This window comes from Carettochelys insculpta, chromosome 12 (genome assembly GCF_033958435.1).
Source record: "Carettochelys insculpta isolate YL-2023 chromosome 12, ASM3395843v1, whole genome shotgun sequence".
Taxonomy (NCBI): domain Eukaryota; kingdom Metazoa; phylum Chordata; order Testudines; family Carettochelyidae; genus Carettochelys; species Carettochelys insculpta.
In genome coordinates, this window is record NC_134148.1 from 1,041,499 (window position 1) to 1,065,018 (window position 23,520).

Consider the following 23,520-nt stretch of genomic DNA (forward strand, 5'->3'; position numbering starts at 1 on the left):
ATCTGTGCCCTCTTCATTGGCAGCTCTGCCTGAGCATTTCCTCTGCCCTGACCATCTGTAGGGCCCTGTGAAACAGAGCAATTCTGGGGAGCTCCACCCTGGTCTTCCCCCTCCTGGCCTCTGGCTGAGCACGTTGCCTCCCTACCAGTCGTTGCCTGCATCTAGTTCTCTTTTGAACCCAGTTTTATTGCCGGCCATCCCAACACCCCGCGGCAATGAGCACCACAGCTTGTGCACAGTGTGAAAAGTGCATCCTCTCTTCTGTAGTTAATGGCTGCCCCGTCACTCGACCTCCTCAGCAAACTGGCATCTGCCCCAGCACTGCAGGCGTCACCTCTTGCCACTCATACATAGTGGTGGAGCACCGCACACCAGGAGGGAGTTGATGGCTGGACACACGGCACACAGCTACGTACTGCCACGTGCAGCCTCTTCGACACCCAGCATCCGCCTCTGCTCCTTGTAAACCTCACCTTCACCTGCACTGTGGGGACCCGAGCTGCAAACCAGGCCCCTCCCCTTACCCCCCACGACCTCAGCACCTCAAGAGCTGCTTTCAAGACAGAGTTCAACCCAGCATGACCCCAGCACCTTCCCCGGGGCTGGACGTCACGGCAAGGGACCCCAGGGCAGCTTTTGCAGTCCGCAGGCACAGGCTGCCCGAGTACCCGTTGTGTGCTGGGCCAACGCTGGGGGAGCGGCTCGAGGCTGGACACAATCCTTCCCGCCGGCTCTGGCCTCGAGCTCGGACAGAGCTGTGCTGGTCACACCCACTCTCCACACCCAGCCCCTGAATGCGGGAAGCGCTCGGCTGCCTCGGCTCCGCCTTTCGCAGGAGCCGCAGCCGCTAACCAGGGCTCTGAATTGGCAGCAGCGCTGAACTGATGGCATTTGGCCCAGCCAGCAACCCCAGGGGCTGCAGAGCTGGCCGGCCCCCAGAGCTGGGACGTGGCGGCTGAGGGTGGAAGCTGCCTCCACGGGGCTGAGGCTTTTCCCCCGCAGTCCACATCCGCCAGCACCACACGCCATGGAACTAGGGCCCTGGGGAGGCTTCCTGGTCTGCCCAGAGCCCTAGGCCTCCGCCCACCCCCCTAAAGACTGACCAAGGAGGCCCAGGTTCTCTGGGGTGGGGAAGGCCACCGGTTCAAGCAGAACCCTTGCAGACCACCACGTGCTCCTGGAGACCCGGGGGACGTCCCACAGCTACTGGACTACAGCTGGGCCAGCGCTCCCTCCACATGCCGAGGAACACGGCTGGGCCTGCGCGCCAAGCCCCCAACGAACCACACCAGCCCTGTCAGAGAACCAGGCCTTTATTGACACCCCCCACCACGTCAGACCAAGGCACAGAACACTCCAGATGCTGGAATTTAAATAATGAGGCCCCCCCGCTGCAGCCCCTGATCCTAGCCCAGCACTGTCCCCCTGCCTGCGTGAGGCAGGAGCCCAGAGTGGGGCGTGTCTGAAGGCAGCGCACGAGGCCTGGGCGTGAGGAGCAGCACAGAGGGTGAAGGCTGCCCCCAGGGATGAGAATACGGCAGGGTGGCCAGACACAGCCGTCACCCGTCACACTGAGTTCTGCAAGAACGGCAGGACACAGGAGCCTTGGGCTCCTGAACTCAAATGCTCAGTGCCTGGCTGCACCGGTCTTTGTTACGCCCACGAGCTTCACTAAAAGTCAAGGCACCGAAAGAGAGGAAATGGCAGAATTAAGCCCCCTTTTGGTCCCACCCCAGAGCCTGCAGGGGGGGCCATAAAATCTCTGAGCCCCATGGCCCCAGAAGAGATAACCTGGCCTGGGGAAGTGCTGTTCCTTGGTCCTCCCCCCACCCCGCCTGCCTCCCATGATGGGAGGGAGGTGACCCAGGGGCCACAGCCGTGACGGTTAAGGGCTTTTTACCCCTTCTCACTTGTGTGTGGCGCCTGGATGATTTTTCTGTGGGTTGGTGACCCCCACCCAAAAAAAGTTCCCTGCCCCAGCTGGAGGGGCATTGGCTCATGGGAAACCTTGGCTTCCAATTGGCCACCAGCGGGCCCCCTGCGAGAGCTGCCATCCCGGCGGGCTCCTGCCCGGCTCCACCGAGCTGCCTGGAGGCTGACCCCATGCGCCTTGCGGGTCAGCCAGCCTGGTGGCTGGAATCAGGCAGCCGGAGAAGCTTTCTGAGGGTGACACCAGGAAATGGGGATCTTTCCTGCAGACAACTAGGGGCCCTCCCTCCCAGCCAGGGATGCAGAATCTCCCTCTGCCGTTTCTCGGGCCCGTCCCCTTCTCCTGCAGGGAGGAAGGCAGAACAGGAATTCCCTCCCCTGCCCGCAGCTCCCAGCACAAGCCTTACAGCTGCCGTGTCAGTCGCAGAGGGTTACACCTGACCTGCAGGTTCCCCTCCGCACCCTGGGCCAAGCAGGGACGACATCCAATTAAACATACCCACTCGATGCCCGACAAGTCAAGGGCAGGGCCGGGGCGAGAGCTCCCCCTGCTGCTGATCTCCCCTGGGCCAAAGCCAGCCTGGGTTGCCTCCACCAAATGCAATGGAATTAATCCAGGGACAGATCTGGATCCAGGGGCTTACGGCACAAGACTCGTGCCGGTGACAGAAGTACAACATTAAAGGCGTCACGAAGCCCTCTTGGCCTGGGCCTGGGCCTGGGCCTGTGCCACACCCCGGACCACGTCCGCTCAAGTCCACGAGCTCCGTCTGCAACCACGCTACGCCACTCTCCATCCTCACGGCCACCTGGGCCCGTTGTCCGTTGTCCCTCTCCAACGACGACTGCTACTCAGGGAAGGGCTGTTGAGCCTCGGCCATGAAGGCATCGTGGGGAAGGACAGTCCAAGGAGCAGCAGAGTCCCCTCAGCTACGTGGAAGAGAGCGGCTGTGGCTGGACCGCAGGCACTGAGGGCTGGAGAGAGGAAAGGCTGGAGAGGCAGGTGGGAGGGTAACAGGGTGCACGCCTGGTCCCATCCCCTGACCCCTGCTCCCCCCGTTAGAAGCTGAATCTGGGGGAGGTGGGGTGGGAATCAGCTGGCGCCTGGCCGGGGTGAACGCAGCCAACAGTCGGTAAACCTGTGAGTGGGACGTCCCGGAAGCAGCAGCAGCACTGCTCTCGCACGACTCTCATGCAACACGAGCCCTGATAACCGGGCATCCCAGTCACTGGGGGAGGGTCCATCCCGCACCACACTTGTTTGGGATAGGCCAAGAGTCCCCGTTCCCACCCTCCAGGCTGGCTGCAGCGCCTGGGCAGGCAGGTTCAGCCCCGCAAGGGGCCAAGCCTTCCCACCCATCCAGCAGAGCTCTTAGGCACATGCTCAACTTCCCAGGCAGGAGGGAGCCCAGCTCTCCGCGTTCAGCTGCTGCACAGGAAGGAGTCGGCCACGTCCTGGGCTCAAGTCTACACTGCCCTGCACCTTGGGCGCTCATTTCCACTGGTGGGTGAGTGCAAACAGCGACGGCTGGTAGCACTCAGCACCGCTTTGCGCTGGTGGAACAAGCTCCCCAGGTGCAGGACAATGGGCTGCACAGGCCTGGAAGACGTGTGCTCCTGGGAATAACGTGCGCCCAGCCCCTGCGAGGACACGAGCCCTACACAGCGACTGCGACAACAACCGGGGGCGTGGGGGACGGGAGAGGAGCCGGTTACGGTGAAGCAATCAGACGGAGGCTGCTGTCCTCCATGGCCAGGTGTGCAGCAGGGCTGGCACGGAGGGTGGGAAGATCAGCGCGTCCCATAAGACATCGCCTGCGGAGGCCACCGTGGTCCAAGCAGACACTCTGCCGGTCTGGGGCTCAGGCGTCGTTTCTGCATCTCCTCCACTTCCTGTCAGTCAATTTCTTGTTCGTTGCCTGGAAGCAAAAGACAAGCGGTGACTAAACAGCCAACTGACCTCACGTGGGGAGGGTGTCCCAGGGCGCGCGCGAGAGAAGACAGAGAGAATAAGACCGGCTCCCAGCAGCATCGAGCGCACCATCACCCCCGGGGCCAGTTTTCACAAGGCTCAGCCAACCAGGAGAAAGTCAGGTGATGAACAGGGCTGGCGGGGAATCTGATGCAAAACTGGGGTGAGACCTGGTGAACGTTTGCACCTCAAGTGTCCAGGCGCTACAGAAAACGTCAGATTTTCATTTAAAAAATGACCACCAGAAGCCCCTCGTGAAACGCCACCGCACTGCTTCCAGGGACTGGAAGTTCAGCGCCTTGCATTTCCAGGCTTTTCTACACTCCGGGCTCCCTGGCCGGGCTCCTCTCCCTGGCTATATAATTACCACACATTTGAGAGAGTTTGTCAGTAGGGTGGTCTGCCAGACGAAGCCAGTGTTGCATAAGGCGTGGGATGCCAAGGTCCAGAGAGTCAGTGCTGAGAGATCCCCTGCCACACACACAATTCCTAGAGGCTGAGCTTGGCCCACAGCAAGGGCTGGCCAGAGAGCTGGTGGGGTCGGGCGGCGGGGGTAGGTTTCAAAACTTGCTGTACAAGCCTGAAGAAGCAAACCCTCCTCAGCTGGAGACTCCTCGGAGATGCCATTATTCAGATTACGTATCTGCTGAGAAAAGCAGCTAGTGAAGCTGCAAAGGGATGCTTCAAAGCTGTGGAGTTAAGCAAACAATCTGGCTGGGAGATGAACAGCCAGTAGGCAGCGAAAACAGGCACTGCCTGTCTTGGCTTGCAGGGAACAGATAAGGGCAGCTAGGGGACAGAGAGAGCAGAGTGAAGGGGATAAGAAAGAGGCTTTAGAAATCCGTAAAGACAAAATGCAACTCTGGAGAGAAAGCCAGGTCAGTAGTGCGGGGGTTTGCGGGGAAATTAACAATGAGCTCAGCAACAGCTGAGACCCCCCCAAACTACTTTAGAACAATCAGCCTTTAGCATGAAAAGAACCCCGAAATGTCAGTGACTGAGAAGGCAATCTGTAGGTGCAACCCAAGGTTGCTGGCCCTTCAGGCATTAAAGCAACCGCTAAGTATCTGGGGGTCGAAGCCAGGAGAATGGCCAAAGGCATATTAGGAGCCCACCTCCCACAGATTTCCCCCGAGCACTGGCCACCTCCTTCATGCTGCACCTGGGAAACAAGTGCCTGGATAGCAGAGAACTCCGGAAGCCGGGATGTTCTCAGCAAAAAGGAACGAATGACTCATTCTGGCAATTACTGTCTCATTACCCCAGCTTCTAGCTCTAGTGAAATGATGGAAATTAAAAGACAAAAGTCAATAAATAGTGAGAGCACAATGGATCCATGAGCCATAAACTGCGCTGGATGGTGAGAAACAATAAATCTTTGCAAACTTGATTGCTCTTTTTGGGAGAATTACAAAATCGATGGTGGAGGGGACTGCGGAAGATATAAATAGAACACACTTAGATTTTGGTAATGCCGTTAAGATTGCATCTAGCAAAAATGGGATTGGCTTACGAGAAAATCATTGATGTGAACTGAAAAGCGTCCAAAGAACCACAAACAACGCATAGAATTAAACCCTTCTGGGGGATGTGCTTATGGCCTCCAGATCGAATCTGGTCTAATTTAATATCTTCCTTGCCAATCTGGCAGTGAGAGCCAAGGGAACATGCAGCTGGTACCCAACCGGGAGAAGCTGCAAACACCCTGGAGAGGAGCAGATCTAGAGAGCAGAGGAACTCACAGGGAACAATCAGCCAAGTCCCACACGTACAAAGCATCTGGCAGAGAGGGTTGTGGCTCTGCATTAGGCTTTGGGCGGTTGTTTTATAGCTCACCCACTGCTCAGGTCTCCAACTGTCCCTGCTGGGCTAACCAGCCAGCTGGCTGACCTAGCAGGTGGGGTTCAGGGGTTTAAGGGTAAACAAGCTGGTGGGCTGCCAGCCTGCGTAGCTGTTGCCAGAGACCCCGTGTGTGAGGGCACAAGGAGAGAAGAAACGCCATTTACCTTCTTTGTTCTCTGCGCTCTTCAGAGGCTGCAAAGCTGCGGGGGAGAAAAGAGAGAACTCTGTCTGACGTGCAAGAAACTGAGCACGGGAGCAGCAGAGCACTCAGCCACACTGGGCCCTGACCCACAAGTCCACCAAGGCAGGCTGGACACCCTCTGCCTCCCAGAGGCTTCACGGCGGAGTTCCGCGGGTGGGCACAGGCCACACAACCAGACCCAGGGAGTTGGGGGATGCAGTGCAGGGTGCTCACCTGACAGCCCCACAGCGGACAGCCCTACACACCCAAAAAGGGGCAGCAGCCAGGCCAGGCCCCCCTCAAGCTGCCCCAGCTTTTGGGGTCTGAGCCTGACTCTGGAGGCACCAGCCCAGGCACTGGGGAGTCTGGAAAACATGGTCTGCTCAGTTAGTCTGTTGAGGGGCCTCTCAGTGCCAGTTAGTAGTGGTGGGATTGCAGTGGGGATGCCAACCAAGCAGGAAACTGGCCGAGACTCAACCTGATGGCGAAAAGGCAGCAAAGACCAAGCTCTCCCTCCCACTCCACTGCCCCGTAATCTGTAATGAGAGCAAGGGGTCCTGAGGGCAGTGTCAGGAGGACTCCAGGAACCAGGCTAAGGACAGACACAGCCTTTCTGGTCCAGAGCTGGGTTTGCTCTACCCTGGGCTGGTCATAGCCCGCACGTGGGCAGCCCTGGGCATCTGCCCCTAACAAAGTAAACCTCCCCGTGAGGCAGGCGGAGGCTGCTTCCTTTCTGACCAGTATCTGCACACGCACGCACACGAGTGCCCCCTCTGGACACGGCTGCTGCGGCGTGAGAAATGAAGGCAAGCGCCAGGCTGTGCTGATGCACCCATAGCCCCCCGAAGTCTGGCACCGAGGGGCTGGCAATCAATTGCTGCAATGTGGAGACTCGATGTAAAATCAAGCTGCTGGCTCGAGGGGTCAGGTGCGAGGACTGGGCTGGAGGAGGGGAGCTGGCCGGGCTGATCTCCCCCATTGGCGAAGGCAGGGGAAAAATCCCATTTAACAGCTCATCGCATTTATCAGCCTTCCACAGCCATGACACTCGCCCACCGCCACTACCAATCAAGCCCCGGCCGTCCAACCACGCGGGCAGCTCCAAACATCCCCAAGCCTGGGCTGGGAGCAGGTTCTCCCCCACGGCAAGATTAGGCGCAGGCCAGTCTGTGTACACGGAAGCTATTGTGCTCCGGGCAGATAAAGGCAATCACCAGGCATATAATTAACCCATTTGATTACGGCAGCGCCACTCTTCCTTTTTGGTAAAAGATAACACAGCTTATCACAGCCCCTTAAGCTGCCAGTCTGCCTGCAGCTTGGAGGGGCTCACTGGCGGCCAGCCGGCCTGCCGGAGACAGTCCTGAGAGGGCACAGGCACCACCTGACGTGTGCACGGGTGACACCTCCCCGCTGTGTGAAACCTGGCAGGGCCCGTGCACCGGTGCGTGTGCTCACAACAGTGCACGTGCACGTGCACAAGATGACGCACCCCTCTCGGCACATGGTTGCATGCACCTTGGTATGCCTGGACCACCGTGTGCATGTGCTCCCACGCAGGTGTGTACATGTGCGAGTGCGTGCACTTAAATGGAGCCCAGCTGTGTGCTGTGGGAGTGTGTGACCCGGCCCGCACAGCTGTCTGCACACGTATGTGTGCCTGTGGCTTTACACGCCCTTGTGCAGGTTCCTGGGTCCGTGTGCGCACTCTTGCACGTCAGAGGGGTCACACACCAGCGCATGCACCATTCAACAGACATGACCGTTCGCTCGTGCAACACGGCCATCTGCACCAACACACGGGGCAGAGCTGTGCATCTCTGACACGCCTCCCGTCCGTGCAGCAATGGGCTGAGGCTGGGGCACATCGGCTCCACCTCCCAAGAGGCGTTCCCTGACTCAGGCCTGCCTGGGCAGCTCCCTCCCTTCCCGTGGCCTGTCTCATGGGCACATGGGGAGCAATCACAGGGCCGGCAGTGGTGTGGCCCAGGCACTGGGCTAGGGGCTGCCAACTTCTGGGTGCCGAAAACCGAACGCACGGTCCCGAGGCCAGTCCCCCCCGCTGCTCCCTCTCGCCCCTCCTCCCTCGCTCGTTCAGTGTGACGGAGCTGGGGCAGGGGATTGAGGTGCACTGTGAGCTCAGGCTGGGCTGAGGGTGGGGCCAGGGAGGAGGTTTGGGGTGCATGGGGCTCTCTGCTGGGGCGGAGGGATTGGGAGTGCAGGGTGGGGGTTGGGGTGAGCTCTGGAAGGGAGTTTGAGAGCAGGAGGGGGCTCGGGAAGGGGGTTGGGGTCCAGCAGGAGATGTGGGGTGTGGGCGTACTCCAAGCGGTTCCCAGGAAGCGGCCGGCATGTCCTGCCGTCTCCAAGGCGCAGGGGCAGCCAGGGCTGTCTGTGTGCTATCCCTCTTCACAGGTGCTGCCCCCACAGCTCCCACTGGCAGCAGTTCCTGGCCAATGGGAGCTGCGGAGTCGGTGTGCAGGGCCAGGGCAGTGCATGGAGACCCCCCCGGCCACCCCTGCACCGTGGAGCCAGCAGGACACACTGGGACACTCCCAGGGGCCTCAGCCATATGCAGACGTGGCCAGTGTGGCCGACCAGGCTTTGAGCAGCGCGGTTAGCCACGTGGAGCAGAGTCTCAAGGGTGCCTCTCACCCTGGCCGTGTGTCGGGAAGCCAGAGCCCAAGCCCCCTAGCTGGGGCTGAGCCAGAGACAGCTGGAACCACCCCAGGAAGTGCTGATGCCAGTGGGACCCCCCAACACCCATCCCAGCCCATCCGTGGGGCGCCCCCCGGGCCTGAGGCTGGAGGGGAACACAAGGTCCTACCTCTCCAGCAGACACAGTGCTTTCTCCTGTCGTTATCCCCACCCCAGCCACCCCAAATCCAGGCACTGGGATCTCACCCACCTGTCTTGGGTTCTCCACAATCCTCGTCCTGCTCCTCAGGCCCTGCAAAACAAGAGCCATCTGCGCTTAGAGCTTCCGAGAGGTGCCAAGAAACCCTTAAGAGAAGAGGCGAGGGCTGGCAGGGGAGTTCTCGCACCCAGCTCCGTGCCTGGCCCCATCCCACAGCCCTCTGGCAAGCCCGGCTGGGGCCCTGCCCATGATCTGGGAGGGGCAGGTAGGTGCTGGGAGGAGCCCTCAGCTGTCACTACACCATGACACCCTCTTACAAGAAGGGTCATTACACAACACCAGGAGATGTGACAGCTCCTGAGCCCCAGTGCCCACACCGGGGCGAGGGGGTCAAAACCAAACTCCAAGAGCTTCAGCCCCAGGCAAGGGCCTGCTGGCTGCTCTTCACCACCCAGGGATTCAGCCCCAGGCAGTGGGGCTCAGGCCTCTGGTTTAGCCCAAGGCTCAACAAGTTTAAGCCAGGCCTGGCCCCATCAAGCCGGCCAGCAGCCTCCGTGGGGGACCGGCTGTGCTGCGGTGCTGGGCCTGCATTCTCGAACACGGAGGAGCCTGGCAGAACTCGCCGGGACGAGGGCGTGTGGCTGCCAGCAGGGCAGGGGAGGCTGTTTGCAGGTGGTGCCCGTCGCGTGGGTCAGTCCCTGCCAGGCTGCGCAGGACTCCGCGGGAGCAGGAGCCTGTGCAGATGTGGTGATTTTAGCCTACGGCAACTGGCCAGGCTGCAGCCCCTGTGACCCCAGCCCTAGTGCCTGTCTGGGCCGCACTGCGATGCCCCGTACCAGGCTCTGGCTCTTTCCTCTCCCCATCCCAGTGCAGAGCTGGGCCCCTGGCTGGAGCAGTGGCTGACAAGCCTGAGCGCCCGTCCTCCCAGAACAGAGGAGACCCACTGAGCAGCCTGACGGGACACAGACACCTGGCTGGCCCACAAAGGCTCCTGTCGCCAGCCCCCTCTTCGTAGCCGAGCTGCCATCTGGCCTGCGCTCAGAGGGCTGGGGAGAGGACAGGTCTGGAGCGCGCTGACGGGGCCTAGACCCATTGCTGGCATCTGCTCGCCAGGGCTGGTGCCGTCGGCTCCCACGCACACAACACACGGCAAGCACGCGCCGGCACATGCGTGTCACACGCGTGCACTATTCCTGCCTGCCTGCCCTCGCACGGGCGCTCACGTCGCATAGGCAGCCCGGGGTGTGCTGACTGATGCACGCTGTGGCATGGGAACCCCCGACGCACCAGGCCGGCAGGACTGCCCTGCGTGTTACTTTCACCCTCCCGCCCCGTGCCCACATCAACGGGCCATGCCACTCGCACCAAGCTAGGCTGTCTCCAGCCCTGTGCAGCAGGACTGCATCAAGCAGCAGCAGCGTGCGCAGCCTCCTGCAACGCTCCCTGCAGGCTGGGCGGCAGGCTGGGCTTACTGCCATGCTGTGTGCCCCATCTCCCACGACCCGTCCTTCACAGGGACGCGGAGCTCAGCAGACCAGACCCTGCGCGTGCAGCTCTGCCGGAGCCCAGCCTGACAAGTCCCAGAGAGCACTGCCCACACCCCTTCCTTCCCACCCCTCGGCTTTTCGCAGGGCACGCTGCCCCCACCCCCTCCGCCCCGGTGGCCGAACCGGCCCTGGCCATGACAAACAGCAACGCCACAGGGTCCCCCGTCCGCTCTGCACAGTTCCAGTAGCCAGCAACCGGCCAATCGACTCCCTGTGCGCCCCGTGGCGCTGCCGACGTCCCCACGCGCCTGGGGCCTCGGAGCAGGGAGGCTGCCAACCTAGGATCAGAACAGAGGTCCATTGCCCCGTCTCCGGGGCAGGGGTAAGACGTGATCTCCACCGGCTCTACCTGTCGGCTGAGCTCTGGGGCAGCCGCCCGGGGGGGATTTAAATGCTGGTAGGCAGCGTGTGTTCCTGGGGTGGTGCACACCTGAGCATGCCGCAGCGCACGCAGCTCAATTTATTCTGCCTGTGGGTGGATGTATAAGCGGGAACCCGGCTCCCCACCAGGGAGAAACCGGCTGAAGCACCAGGCACAGTCGATGGGGATTAACCAAGCCAAGCTGGCACTGCTCTGTTACCCGTGCGGACACAACAGTCTCATTGGGAAATGAGCTTAGACCTTGGCCGGAACAATTGCGTGTGGCCAAGAGTTCCACAGTCCAACCTGTGGGTGGGGTTTTGTTTTAGCAGTTGTGAACCTGCCCTTTTAATGCGGCGGAGCAGTGCAACATTTTGTGCTGTGTATATTAGTGACAACAAGTTCAAAGCCCCCATATCTCCTGAGAACCAAAGACAATGGGCACCTTTGGTGTGCAGGGTCTTGCTTTACAGCGTCAGAGGTCCTAGGCTTAAACACCAGGGCAGGAAAATTAAAAACAGCTCTGGCTCATGTTTCACGGAAGACTAGACTGCACGATTCCGCCACTCCCTTCTGACCTAGGAGCCTCTGAATGGTTTCCTTGTTCTTGCATTAGGAAACGCTCCCGGTCGACCTGCTCTGGACCATTCACAGAATCAGAGGGTTGGAAGAGACCTCAGGGGACCTCACAATTTGCTTTCTTCATTGGCAAAACTCACTCTCATCAGCTGTACAGGGGCAGATCGCCCACCCACGGGAGAGCAGCCGAATTCTACTCTGCCTGTGCAACGAGGGCCTGAGGAGGGGAGTTGTGGCTGAAGAATTGGGCTCCGATGCTGGAGGAGGAGGAAACCCACCTGGATGGCAGTCTCAGTGGCGGCAGGCTTGGCAAACTGAGCCCATTGGTCCCAGAACCCATGGGAAACAGTAAGTGGGGGACGCCAGAAGAGCTGGTTTTACAGACACTCAGTGTGAAACCTCCCTTAAAGGACCACAGCCCCCCTGTGAGAGAAACACCCTCAGAAAGAAGGAGCAGGGGAGGGACTGGGAGGCAGGAAATACAACGGACGAGGGAGGACAATTTTTCCAACAGGGACTTTCAAGGGCTTCCTGTGAGCCATCAGCGGGGTGTTAATTAATTCCCTCAAACTGAGCAGGCAGAGGAAAAGGCGCAAGAGACAGAGCAGCTGCAGCTCGTGCTATTTCCTTGCGTCTAAGCGCTTGACATTTCCACGGTGGCAAACGCAAGCAACAGTTTCGCAGAAGAGACCTGGGGGCGTGGAGCGGAAACGCCCACGGGTGTGAGCTGAGCATGCACCACCCTGCGTATGTTGGCACTTGGCCGCTCATCCCTTCGCAAGTCACATCTCCTCCGGCAGGGGCAGGGTGGGGACGAGGAGCCCCTCGGGCGTGGGAAATGTCAGACCAGGTTGAGGCAGTTCTGAGCAGCTGCCTCTTGGCTGGTGCCACCTTGTTGCTTCCCAACCATCATCTGCAAACCTCACCAGCGAAGACATCCCCTCCCGGCTCCCTGGCGCAGCATCTCCACTCGCTCCCCAGGGAGAGGAGACAGAAAGTCTGCAGCAGGCAGAGCCTGGCACCCCACAGCCACTACGCGGGCAGACTGTTGCTGCTAACTTGGGTCCTTGCTGACGGGCGACAGCACAGGCGTCTGCCCTGCCTGTCAGGGGCACTGCGTGTGGCTAGGAAGGAGACCGATACCCGGTGCATCCAGCACAAGCCCAGAGCATTGCAAGGCGGCTTCACCGAGGCACTGCAGGACAAGGGATTATAGCCCAGGGCTCAACGTCTTCAGCCCCATTACTGGGGCAGCAGCACGGCAAGCCACCCCCCAGCCGCCCCCACAGGACAGCTCTGCTAAGCGGGGCCTGACTGAAAAGCCAGCCATGGAACCCAGAACCCTGCCTCCTGGCCAGCTGCATTCAGCACAGGGGGGAACACTAGTCTGCCCGTTTTCCAGCATCTTCCATCCAGGGAGCTGCAAGCCCTGGCCTCCAACCCTGCTGGAAGGTGCGGTCAGCACTGAGAGCCCCATTCCACCACTGGGGATGCTTCCTACGTGTAGCACTTTATAAATGTGGCATCACTATAGCCACGAGGAAGCAGAGGCCCAAAGAAGTCACAGGACCAAGGTCACCCAACTAACCGGTAGCAGAGCTAAAAAAAAACCAGAACGCAACTTTTCCCAGCCCTGTGCTCCAGCCATTAGATCACACTGCTTTGCCTTTGGCCGACCTCAGCTCAGTGCAGAACCCAGGGCCCCAGGGCCCATACACCCCAGCTACAGAGCCCAGCCAGCCAGTTACAGAATCCCTCGCTGCTGGGGCACGTTCTCTGGTCCACGTGGAGCCTCTGTTCCGTTCTCTGCTGAGCTCACGGCCCTTTGATTACCTGACCAATTTCTACTGACATGGCCACGTTTTCACATATTCCGCTGACCGGCAGCCCCGCTCGCCCACCGGGGTTTCTCTCTGTTCTGGGACAGGCTGCCACTGGGTCAGGAAGTCATTACAGCCCTCACGCTCCACTCCTCTCCCTAGTAGTACCACCCTTTGCCAACCCCAGCACCGCCCCACTCAGCCGAGGTGGTGCTACAGCCTGCTGCAGAAAGGGCTGGTTAGCAGACGTGCGCAGCTCCCTGCTCTCCCGTGGCTGGAGGCCAAAAGAAGCCCCACGGCTTGTGCCGCTGCTGTTCTCACGGTGCTTTGCCGGGCTCCGGAGGCCATGCTGCGCCCATGGGGTTGCGCCAACAGCATCACGCTCAGCAGGGACGCAGCCACGCGGACCCCGATGCCCTGCAGCACCGCCGTGTTCCAGGCCAGTTCTGGCGGTGGCGTGGCAGGGGGCTCACCTCAGACTGCTCCGCACCTCACAACGCCCCATTGCTAGGGGCTGAGAGGGCCCTTCGTCAGCGCCAGGAGGCTGATAGCCAGGTGCTCCGTGTCCGGGCCACATGGCAGCAGCAAGCACGGGGCCCTCTCTCGACGCACTCCCTGACTGCGAGGGGGCAGAGGCCTGTGTCTGCGCCAGATCAGCACCCTGCTCTCCTGGTGGCCTGCAGGAACCTCCTGCGGCGCAGCAGGACCCAGCATTCCCTCCTGCTGAGCAGGGGAGCCTGGCTGGGTTCAGCAGCCAGAATTCAGCAGCAGCACGAACACACCGCACAGACAGGTCTGTGAGAGCGCAAGCGCGGCAGAGACCCACAAAGGCAGCGGGACCGAGCACCATCCCTGACAGGTGTTTTATTTAGCTCCATTGGCCTCCCCTCGCCACGCCAACATTGGCGCAGGGCGACTGGGCTGGGCTGTCTCCTCTTCGCCCCTGCCCCAAGCAGCCCTTCTGCCTGTTTCAGTCCCTGCCGGGGTCGGTGCCTAGGGCTCAGGCAGGAGGTGCACCGCGGGAGTCTGAGCAGCACCTGCTGGCACAGAACAGGCTGTGGCCAGCACCCCTCTGTCCCTACCCCACGCTGCTCTCTACAGTCCCTGGAGCCAGGCCCTGCCAGATGCTGCCGGCAGCGGGCTCCCCGGGCGCTGGATGCTGGGCCGAGTGGTGCTGAGAGGCAGCAGCAGTGAACCCCCTGCAGGCCACATCCCAGGCCTGAGACAGGGGAGTTGGCTGCTTACAAGCCCCCGCCGAGCAGGGTGGGAGAACTGGGCACCCAACGCCCTCTCGCTTCACATGGCCCCTGCAGCTCAGCTCCCAGCTGGGCCGCCCGTCTCTCAGCATGGCCCAGGCCTACGCAGCTCTGCGCAGTGACACCACAGCCGGGGAGACGAGCACCAGCTCTGCCGAGGCCCAGCATCCCCCTCCCCCGAGTCCCCAGAGTGCCGCCTGTCACCAGGGCAATGGGAGCAGCCGTCAGTCCGTCCGTCCGTCCCCGCCACCCCCCGCAGAGCAGTCGCCAAGCAGCTCGAGCCTGGGGGAGTGCAGCTGGCCCTGGGCCAGGGGCAGACACGCTGGGCTCCGGGCTCCTCACCTGTGGGCTGCTGCTGCTCCTCCTCCTTGCAGCTCTGGCGAATCTTCCTCCGGCACACGTAAGCCAGGGCGCCCAGCAGTCCCAGGACGCAGGCAGCCAGCGCCACGGTCACCCAGAGAGCCACAGCCGGGAAGGTGAGGTGCTGGGCTTTGGGGGAAAACAGACAAACCACAGTCAGTGCCGCCGCCACCGGGACCCTGCCCAGGCCACGCTCCCTGGCAATGGGAGGTCACTGCCGGCATGCTTGGTGGGACAGGGACGCCAAGTGGCCCTATGGCCTGTGGCTCCCCAGCACAGTCCTGCCCCCCGGCTTCAGTGGCACCACACACGAGCTCGCAGTTGGGCCTGTACCGAGTCGGTGCCCGAGTGCAGCCGGGGAGCTGGGCCCAGGCCAGCACCAGGGGATCTTGCTGCCCCAAGGAGCTGTCATGGTCCCCAGACCGCGGCGCTGGGCAGCCCGCAGACAGGTGGGGGCGGCTCTGTGGGGATGACACAGCCGTAAGTCCAGGTCTGCCTCCAAGTCCCGGAGGGCACAACCAGAGCAGGCGTCTTTGCAGCACCTCCTGCAGCCAGGAAGCCAGCCCAGCTAGGGGCGCCTCAGAGATACGGCGAGGGCGGGGGGTGCATGTGGGGGGGGTCCTGATTTCATCCCTCATCCTGCCCTGCTCTGCCCCAAGGGCTGGCTGGTGCTGAGCACTAAGGAAAGAGGCAGCCCAGACAGTCTCCTTCCCCCGGCAAAGGGGGGCTCAGGGGAAATAGGCTGATCTCCTTCCCCAGTCACCTGCACTTGGCTCTACCTCAGCCACACCCAACTCCAGCCCGGGGGCGCTGCATGCACAGCACACAGAACGCGGGCGGCCGCCGGTCCTGCAGCTGGCGCGGTCAGCCGAGAGAACGAGGCGCCCCATATGTGTGCAGCAATAATAAAGCCCAGCGTGTGAACTGCAGCTCTCAGAGACGCTGAAAACCACCTGGCTTCTAAGTTCTTCCCGGCACCACTTTGTGCGGCCTCTGGGTGATGTTTTATGTAAATTGCCTTCTTTGCACAATCACAAATAATTTGCTTAGAACCATAAACTTCAGCTTAAAACAAAAATCAGTGTGGGCTTCATACTGTGAAAAGTGTCGGCTCAGCAGCCCTGGTGAATGGAGCCCTCCCCGGCTCTGCGGCAGGGCCAGTGGATCCTCTGGGTGAGAGACAGGCTGGCCCAGGAGTTAGGGAGATCTGGCGACCTGGGTTCAAGCTACTGCTCCCATCCTCTTCCTGTGTGACCCTGAACAAGCCACTGCCTCCCCATGCCTCAGTTTCCCCAGCTGAACCATGAAAGACCACCCTTGCCTTGCCTCCCGGGGGTGCTAATGATTGTGGAGTGTTTCCACAGCCAGGTCCTGGGGGCCAGCTGTGTACCAGAGACCCCACCCTGCCAGCTTAGCTCAACCCCATTCACCCACACAATGCGGGTAGCCTGAACCAGTACTGAAAATGGCTTAACTGCAAGTACCACAAAGACCAAAGTGTGCACAACCGAGATCCAGGGCAGCTCAGCTGTTTGTGCTGCCCAGGACTTGCGTCCCGCCTGTGCTTGCAGCTAAAAACCCTCCCCAGCGGCATGGCCCGAGCCACTAAGCAAGAAGAGGGAGTCACTCCTGGTACAGCCACAGCGAGAGCTCTCCTGCCAGGGTGCCAGGCAGAGCCGGGGTAGGTCTGTAAGAATGCAAGAGGAGAAAGCTGTGTGCTGGGACAGTCCTTTAACACAGTTCATGCTACAGGGTTAACGTGTGTGGCTGTGTCTCCCTAGGGCTGGTTAAACAGTGTTTACATGAGCACATTCCAGCTCTCACCTAGCTGGACAAGAGACAGTGCCGAGCGACCTGCGGGATGTGGCGGGTTTCGGGGAAGACGGAGTGAGGTCTGCTCCCCGGTTACTTAGAATATGTGGCAGAGCCTCACTCTCAGCCATCCTCTGCAAAGCACCTGCTCACAGCTGCTCACTTCCTCACCCCATCCCGTACGGCTGAATCAGGCTTTTAGCGAAGGCAGCTTGGCCTCGCAGGCAGAGTACCATCCAGGACTCAGGAGAGCAGAGCTCGAGCCCCAGCTCTAGCACTGGTCTGCTGCTTGGCCTGAAGTGTCGCTGCTCCGTGCCTCAGTTTCCCCACCTATAAAAGGGGCAAATTCTTACCCTCCCACGAGATCTAGGGGTGAGAAGGACTGGGTGAGAGCTGGGCATTATTGCAGGGTGCCTTGTGCCCACAGTAGCGGTAGATCAGGCGACCACTTGTCAAACTGGCCCAGGCACAGCCTCCCAGCAGCACCCGTACAGCCAAGTGGTGCTCTTGAGCCGTCTGGATCCTTGGGGGCCCTAATTGCCACCTTGTGCCACAGTCTGGGACGTAGCAGAAAAACGCCCAGTTGCATTGTTTCATAAAACACCTCATTACCCTTGACACGATTGCACCAACAGATCCAAACCGGATGCTGGTCGGTCGCACATGAGGGGTCTGGAAAGGAGACCCGGGCTGCTTCATCCTTCCCCTGCCATCCACCACCATCAGGCAGCTGCTCACACATCCTGGCAAGTGCCTCAGTGGGTCATCAAGGGCACCGGGCGGGTTCTGAGTCCCAGCAGCAAAAGCGAGAAGAGGCTGGGGTGGTGTCTGGCTGAGGAAATTGACTGTGGGCGCACACGAGTGGGACGGCACCGAGATCTCTGTGTGATGGGGACTGAGCTGGAACTGTTCTTACACAAATGCCCCAAACGCTGCGGCAACTCCCCAGACCTTGCACCCTGCTGGCCAAGGGGTCTGCTCCTGCCCGCAGTGGCCCAGACAAAGAGCTGCCTACAAGTTCAGCAGCTAATGAATTTTTCTTTTAGGTCAGGTAGCAGAGGCCTCTGCTTTGAATGCCAAAGGTTCCAGGTTCCAAGCCCACTGACAGCCCATGATAGGAGGCATTACACAGTGGTGGTGGTGTTTGGGCTTCTCCTGACTCATCCACTCCCTGGGTTTGCTCCTAACAAAGGAAGCTGCAGAACTGGGCTCCTGCCCTTTGGAGGCAGCCCACTAGCAGAATATGCAAACGGTAGACAGCAAATTCCTTTTCTCATCTAGTTGGTCTTTGAACTCCTTGTTCACCAGGAGCAGCTTTGGGCACAGGAGAGCTGGGGTTTGACTGAGGAGTGAGAAGACAGGAATAAATGCAGTTACACGAGCTGGGATTAGACACAAAAACTCCTCAGGCTTCAAGGCATCAGCCAGGGATTTTCTGCCTTGGCTCCCCAGGGCATTGCACAAGCAGAGCAATGACAGGAGCCGGCACATATCTGGCACTGGCTGCTGCTGGAGACAGGAGAGTGGAGTGGATGGGACATACAGACACGTGGACCTGCCACCGCAAACCCTGATGCTCTTGCTGCCGCTGCTTAGAATCTGAGACAAACCTCACATGAGACAGACAGGCCGACTGAGAGGCAGGCAGGCAGGCCGGGAGGCCGGCAGGCCAACCGAGAAGCAGGCAGGCAGGCAGACGAATACACCTCTCACCCAGAAACCAAAACTGGGTGAAATGAGTTGTTGGCACGTCCAGACTAATTTGCACAGCACGTAGCTCTGTGGCTGCGGTGCGAGGTCACTTTGCGGGGAGGGAGGGGAAGAGAAGGTGGGTGCAGTGCCAGAGCAGCATGGCAGGGCACAGAGCCCAAACACAGGAAGCACAGAGCTGCCCTCCAGCCGCACAAACCACCGGGAAGCCCTAATTGTCAGTGCTGTGCTGGAGCCCACCGGGGACGAGAGCCCTGTCCTTGGGCACTGGGCATGGGAGTACGGGGAAGTAAACGCCACATCAGCATTTTGCCCACTGGACAAACATGTGGAGGTGGCAGCTTCCCCAGGAAAGCACCTCCACTCAGCACCAGGCTCGGTTCCCAGGACCCTCGCTGCCCAGGGGATTAGCTCCCAGAGCTCAAGGCACACAGGACACCCTCCTGCCGCTCACACAGATCCCTTGTCACATGCCATGGGCTCTGCCCAGAATCCCAGGCCACCACAGCAGGCCTGTCGGGGGGCTGACGGACCAGCTTGCTCTCCGGGAGGAGGCAGGGCCTACGGCAGAAGGGGCAGGGCTGTGTAAACCTTGCTGGGGGACCCCCCACCTCCCCGCCAGCCCTCAGTGTCAGCTAGAGCACTCTGCCCCACCCCGCTGCCCCCACACCTGCCCGCAGAGCCACCTGGGGCATGCAGGACAGGGCTCCAGCAGGGAATTAAAGGGCTCAGCTGGCTGGAAGGAGTTGTGAGTCCAGCCCCAGTGAGGACCCCCCTTCGCAGCCCAGCAAGCGCTGTGCCCAGGGTAATTCTGCACTCAGCCTTACTGCTGAGCGCACAAGGTTCTACAGCACCCCCAGGCAGCTATGAAAGCGGAGCTCGTGAGGACACGTGGGAACGCTGTATGACCCTGCCGTAGGCTGCACCACTGAGCGACTGCGATGGCCCATCACCTCTCTCACTGAGCAGCCGAACGACTCCTGCCAGCTCAGCTTCCAGGCAATGGTGCCCCGAACTGCCTGGCTCCCGCCATGCAGCGGGAGAGGCTCTGCCAGTGCCAAGCACAGGGCAGAGGTTTCCAACGCCCCTTTTACTTACAGAGCAGCTGAGCGAGTGCCATCACGGAGAAAGAACACGAAACGAGCCGCGCACCGGGTTATGCCCAGACCAATGCAGCCATTACCCTTCATGGGGTGTGAGGAGCCATGACCCCACCATGCTGAGCCCATGCACAGGTTCCACCGGCCGCTTCCTCAGCTGAGAGCTGGGATTGGGCTCATGCAGTGGGAGGTCACACTTTGAGATCCAGTGTCCATACTCAAGGGGCGAGCCCCACGGCACCTCACCTGCCCAGGGGACAGGAACCACAAGCAGTGGCCTGTCTGGGGAACTAGCCTGCAACTGTGGCATTACCAGCTGCTGGGCTCCTGAAGTGAGCCCCGACTGCCTTCTCACCAGCCCCAGCTGTGACAACTCTTCTTTATCGAGCCAGCCAGCAAGGCCCTGTCAGAGGGAAGCAGCAAAACTGAGCAACGCTCTTATGGCACAGAACGTCAATGAACTGGGCCTGTTTACAGCTCCAGCCTCCTTGCTCCATCATCAAGTGGGGGAACAGCCCTGAGCAATCAGACATCAACAGCCCAGCCTGTGGGACTCAAGCTGCCCTGGAAACGGTGGCTCCTGGCTGGAAGGGTTACTGCAATTGCAGATGTATTCATGGGCCAGCAGCAGCAGCAGGGACTGGTCAGGGAAGTTAGTTGTTAGGGGGCTAATGGAACTTAATTTGTGAGCTGACAGCCCCCAGGTGCCCAGCATGTTGGAGCTGAAAGCTTATTCTCTTTTAAACTTTGAATTTTAAGCTTAATAAGGTGGCAGTGTAAGGTAACACATGTAACACTTATTGATTTTATTGATTAATTTTTTTAGCTGAATATATGCCTCCTGTTTTAGAATTTAGTGAATTTAGTTAGTAAGTAAGAGACAGTTTGGTATTATGACTATGTTAATGAGATTACAGAATAATGTTAAAGGCTGAAGCCTAATTGTTTAATCTACAAGGCCTTTGCTCTGCTTTTCTCTGAGAGTCCTTGTGAGAATTGTTTGTGTGTGAAAGTGATATGTCTGGGCTGAGATAAAGGTGTGAAGGTTACACCCAGTGCCAGATGGCCACGGAAGGAGGGGCGACGCATGGGTGAAGACAGAGAAGGACCAATCAGCGCGTACCCTGGTCAAGAAGCGACCGGATTGGCAGACTGACGACTCTAAAGCAGGGAGCAGGCACCCCTAAGGACAACTGATTACAGGGTGAGCCTTTCGGAGATGTTTTGAGAACCACTGGTATCAGAAAGAGAACGCACCACTCACAGAGTGACACAGCAAACCTCCACGGAGGAAGGGATTATAAAAGCAGGGTGCTTTGCCATGGGACTTTGGGTTTGTCTTGTCACCAACTCCAGGAGAGCATCAGACGGCGACTGAGAAGGCCCTGCTCCCCCTCTGTGACCTGTCTAGCTGGCCACTAGACCGATCCAGGCTCTGGACCGGTAACATATACCGTCGTTTGGCGGGACCGTGTGCGTGGAGAGAGAGAGAGCGCGCGCGCGCGTGTGTGTAAGAGCACATGCTACTGCTCTGTTCTCAATCAATGCAGCGTACTGCCCTTTCCCCTATAAAACATCTCGTGTGCCTCGTTTAAGCATAACAAGAAAACACGGGGACCTCTGCGGCTACCTCCACGGAGGAACACACCAACAGCTCCCAGCTGCACGGCAGGGCCAGGGGAAAGCGAAAGCTCCTCGCCCTGCTGCGTGTGGCCAGGGGGTCTAGGTTGCTGGGGTGTTACTGCCTGAGCTGGGCTCTAGGCCCAGTGCTGGGCTTCAACAGAAGAGCCTTTCACGGAGCAAGCCGTGGGGAGGTGCATTTGCAATTCGGCTGGGACGGCATCGCCAGCAGCACAGTGCCCCCTGGTGCTGCGTGGGCACCCACAGAGAGAAGAGCTTCCCCTGCCAGCCCACACGCCTCACCCCCCATTCCCCAGGGGTCTCCTGGAGGGCCACCACGCAAGCAGCCGGGCTGCAGACAGAGGGGAGCTGCGCAGAGACTAGGAGCTACCTTCTGACCCAGCGTACGGGGCCAGGGAGAGCTCCCGGCCTCCGCGGCTCCGCAGGGCCCCTCTCCTCAGACGCCCCGGCTGAGTTCCGGGCGCCCTGGGTGGCTGGGCTGCGGGCCCAGCCCTGCCGTAACGCCCTGCCCCAGCTCACCAGTGATGGAGACAGAGGCCTGGGTCTCCTGCTGCAGCACAGGGTTGCGCACCAGGCAGGAGTAGGTGCTGTGAGGCTCCAGCTCCACCTGGAGGACGCTGCGCACGTCGAAGAGCCCTTCCTCGTTGGCCACCTGCGAGGTGGTGACGTTCTCCGTGATGTTGTTCCCATGGCCGTCCTGCCACAGCACTGTGGCCGCCGGGTAGCCGCGGAAGGCGTGGCAGGTCACAGTCACCAGCTCCCCTGGCTTCAGGTTCTTGTTGGGCTCCAGGTGCAGGGTGGGCTTGGAATACAAGGCTGAGAGGAGGGAGAAGTGGGAATGGGGCATGGATGTGAGCCAGCTGGCCAGAGGGGGGCAGGTCATTTCCCCTCCTCCCCCATGGCCTTTTCAGCCACGTCAGCACACCCAGGGGACCCCGGCCACCCCTTCCCTGCCCTTCGGCACACAGCAGGGGGCATGCTGGGCCGGCTTTCCCACCATGCTGTCTGCTGGGAGGCCACGGAGACGACCGCCCAGCGAGCTGGAGATGGGGGAGGGGGCTGCAGAGCCCCAGGCAGCTTAACAGCCTGCAGGCAGAGTGCTGAGCCACGTAGGAACAGCCCACACGTGGCAGCCCCTCTGAGCCCTCTGGCCGGGCATCGGGTCTGTTCCCGGGGTCTACTGCCCCAAGCGATGCACACGTAACGCCCGTTCATGCCGACGGGAGCTCAGAGCGCCCCTCCTCCCCCACACGCAAGGGGGTTTCCGTGAGCAGCCAGGACTACCCAGCACATCGCAGCCTGGGGCCTTCCCTTGTCACCTGTCTGGCTGGGAAGGCTGACGGACCCAGCTGCCAGGACTGCGTCCACACGAGGGCTTGCTCTGCTCTGCTGTGCTGGCTGAAGCATTTCGGTGCAGGTGTTCAGCACAGCCACCCCAGCCCACAGCCCTGGCTGGCAGCTGGCAACCCCCTCTCCTCCTGGGCTGAAAGCAGGGCACACGGGCTCTCCAGATCTCTCTCCCTGCTCCACACAGCATTGGTGAAGGGATCCCCATGCACACCGGAAGGGGGCAGATAGGCCCAAACTGCCAGACTGGGGGTGGCTGGGAGCCCCGTGCCTGACTCTTCCCAGAGCGAAGGGGCTGAATTTGGGGCTCAAGCTCAGCTCTGAGAGAGAATCACAAAACCCATCTCACAACCCCAGCCCAACCCTGGCTGGGCTCTGGATCAGCCCGGGGGTGGGAGAGACAGGACCCAGGAAGGAAAACAGGGCAAGAAATGGGTGGAGAAGGTGCAGGGCTTGGGGCACTGTGGGAAGGCAGAGGGGAGGGGATGAGGCCTTGGACCACTGGGGAGAATGTGGGAGGAGCCCAGGTGAGCGTGGCTCTGCCAGGGGTCATTGGGAGTTGGGCCCTGCCCCAGGCATCTCCCCACAGCCAGTTCCACCTCCCACCTCTCACCTGCCACCTGCAGCGTCACAGCCGCGCTGCTGTAGTTCCGGACCCAGACGAAGCAGGTGAAGCTGCCCTCGTCGGAGATCTGCACCCGCCGCAGCAGCAGCGAGACGTTGCCCCGGGGCAGCTCCTCGTAGAATAGGGCCGTGCGGTTGGCGTAGCCGCTGCCTTGGTCGGCCAGCTGGTCCTGCCCGCCAACATAGCGGTGCACCAGCCGCTTGGTGTCTGTCAGCTGCCAGATGAGGCTGAGCTCAGCCAGGCTGAAGTCCGCATGGGGCGCGAAGGAGCAGTGGAGGACAGCATCCTGCCCAAAGAGGGCGATGATGGGGTCATCGGGGACCTGGATCTCCACGGAGCCTGGGGCAGGAAGAAGGGCACCCGGCAGTGAAACAGCTTGAAAAATGCGCCTGTGGCTCAGCCCCACCCAGAGCACCAGGGCGAGCTGCAGCGGGGCCCCAGGCCGCAGGGGGCTCAGCCCCACCCAGAGCACCAGGGCGAGCTGCAGCGGGGCCCCAGGGGGCTCAGCCCCACCCAGAGCACCAGGGCGAGCTGCAGCGGGGCCCCAGGCCGCAGGGGGCTCAGCCCCACCCAGAGCACCAGGG

At 60.7% G+C, this 23,520-nt stretch overlaps 1 protein-coding gene across 2 annotated transcripts in view; it reads right to left on the reverse strand.

Annotated features, from left to right (window-relative positions):
* Positions 1-1,297: 1,297 nt before the first annotated feature.
* Positions 1,298-23,520, reverse strand: part of CD276 (CD276 molecule) — a 58,052-nt gene continuing 35,829 nt past the window's right edge. For both annotated transcript variants that reach the window (XM_075006544.1, XM_075006545.1), the window contains 6 exons: positions 22,925-23,275; positions 21,484-21,780; positions 14,684-14,830; positions 8,830-8,871; positions 5,908-5,943; positions 1,298-3,848 (listed from right to left, as the gene is read on the reverse strand). In XM_075006544.1, the coding sequence (XP_074862645.1) occupies positions 3,826-3,848; positions 5,908-5,943; positions 8,830-8,871; positions 14,684-14,830; positions 21,484-21,780; positions 22,925-23,275 (896 nt within the window). In that variant the 3' untranslated portion in view covers positions 1,298-3,825. The remainder of the gene's footprint in view (positions 3,849-5,907; positions 5,944-8,829; positions 8,872-14,683; positions 14,831-21,483; positions 21,781-22,924; positions 23,276-23,520) is intronic.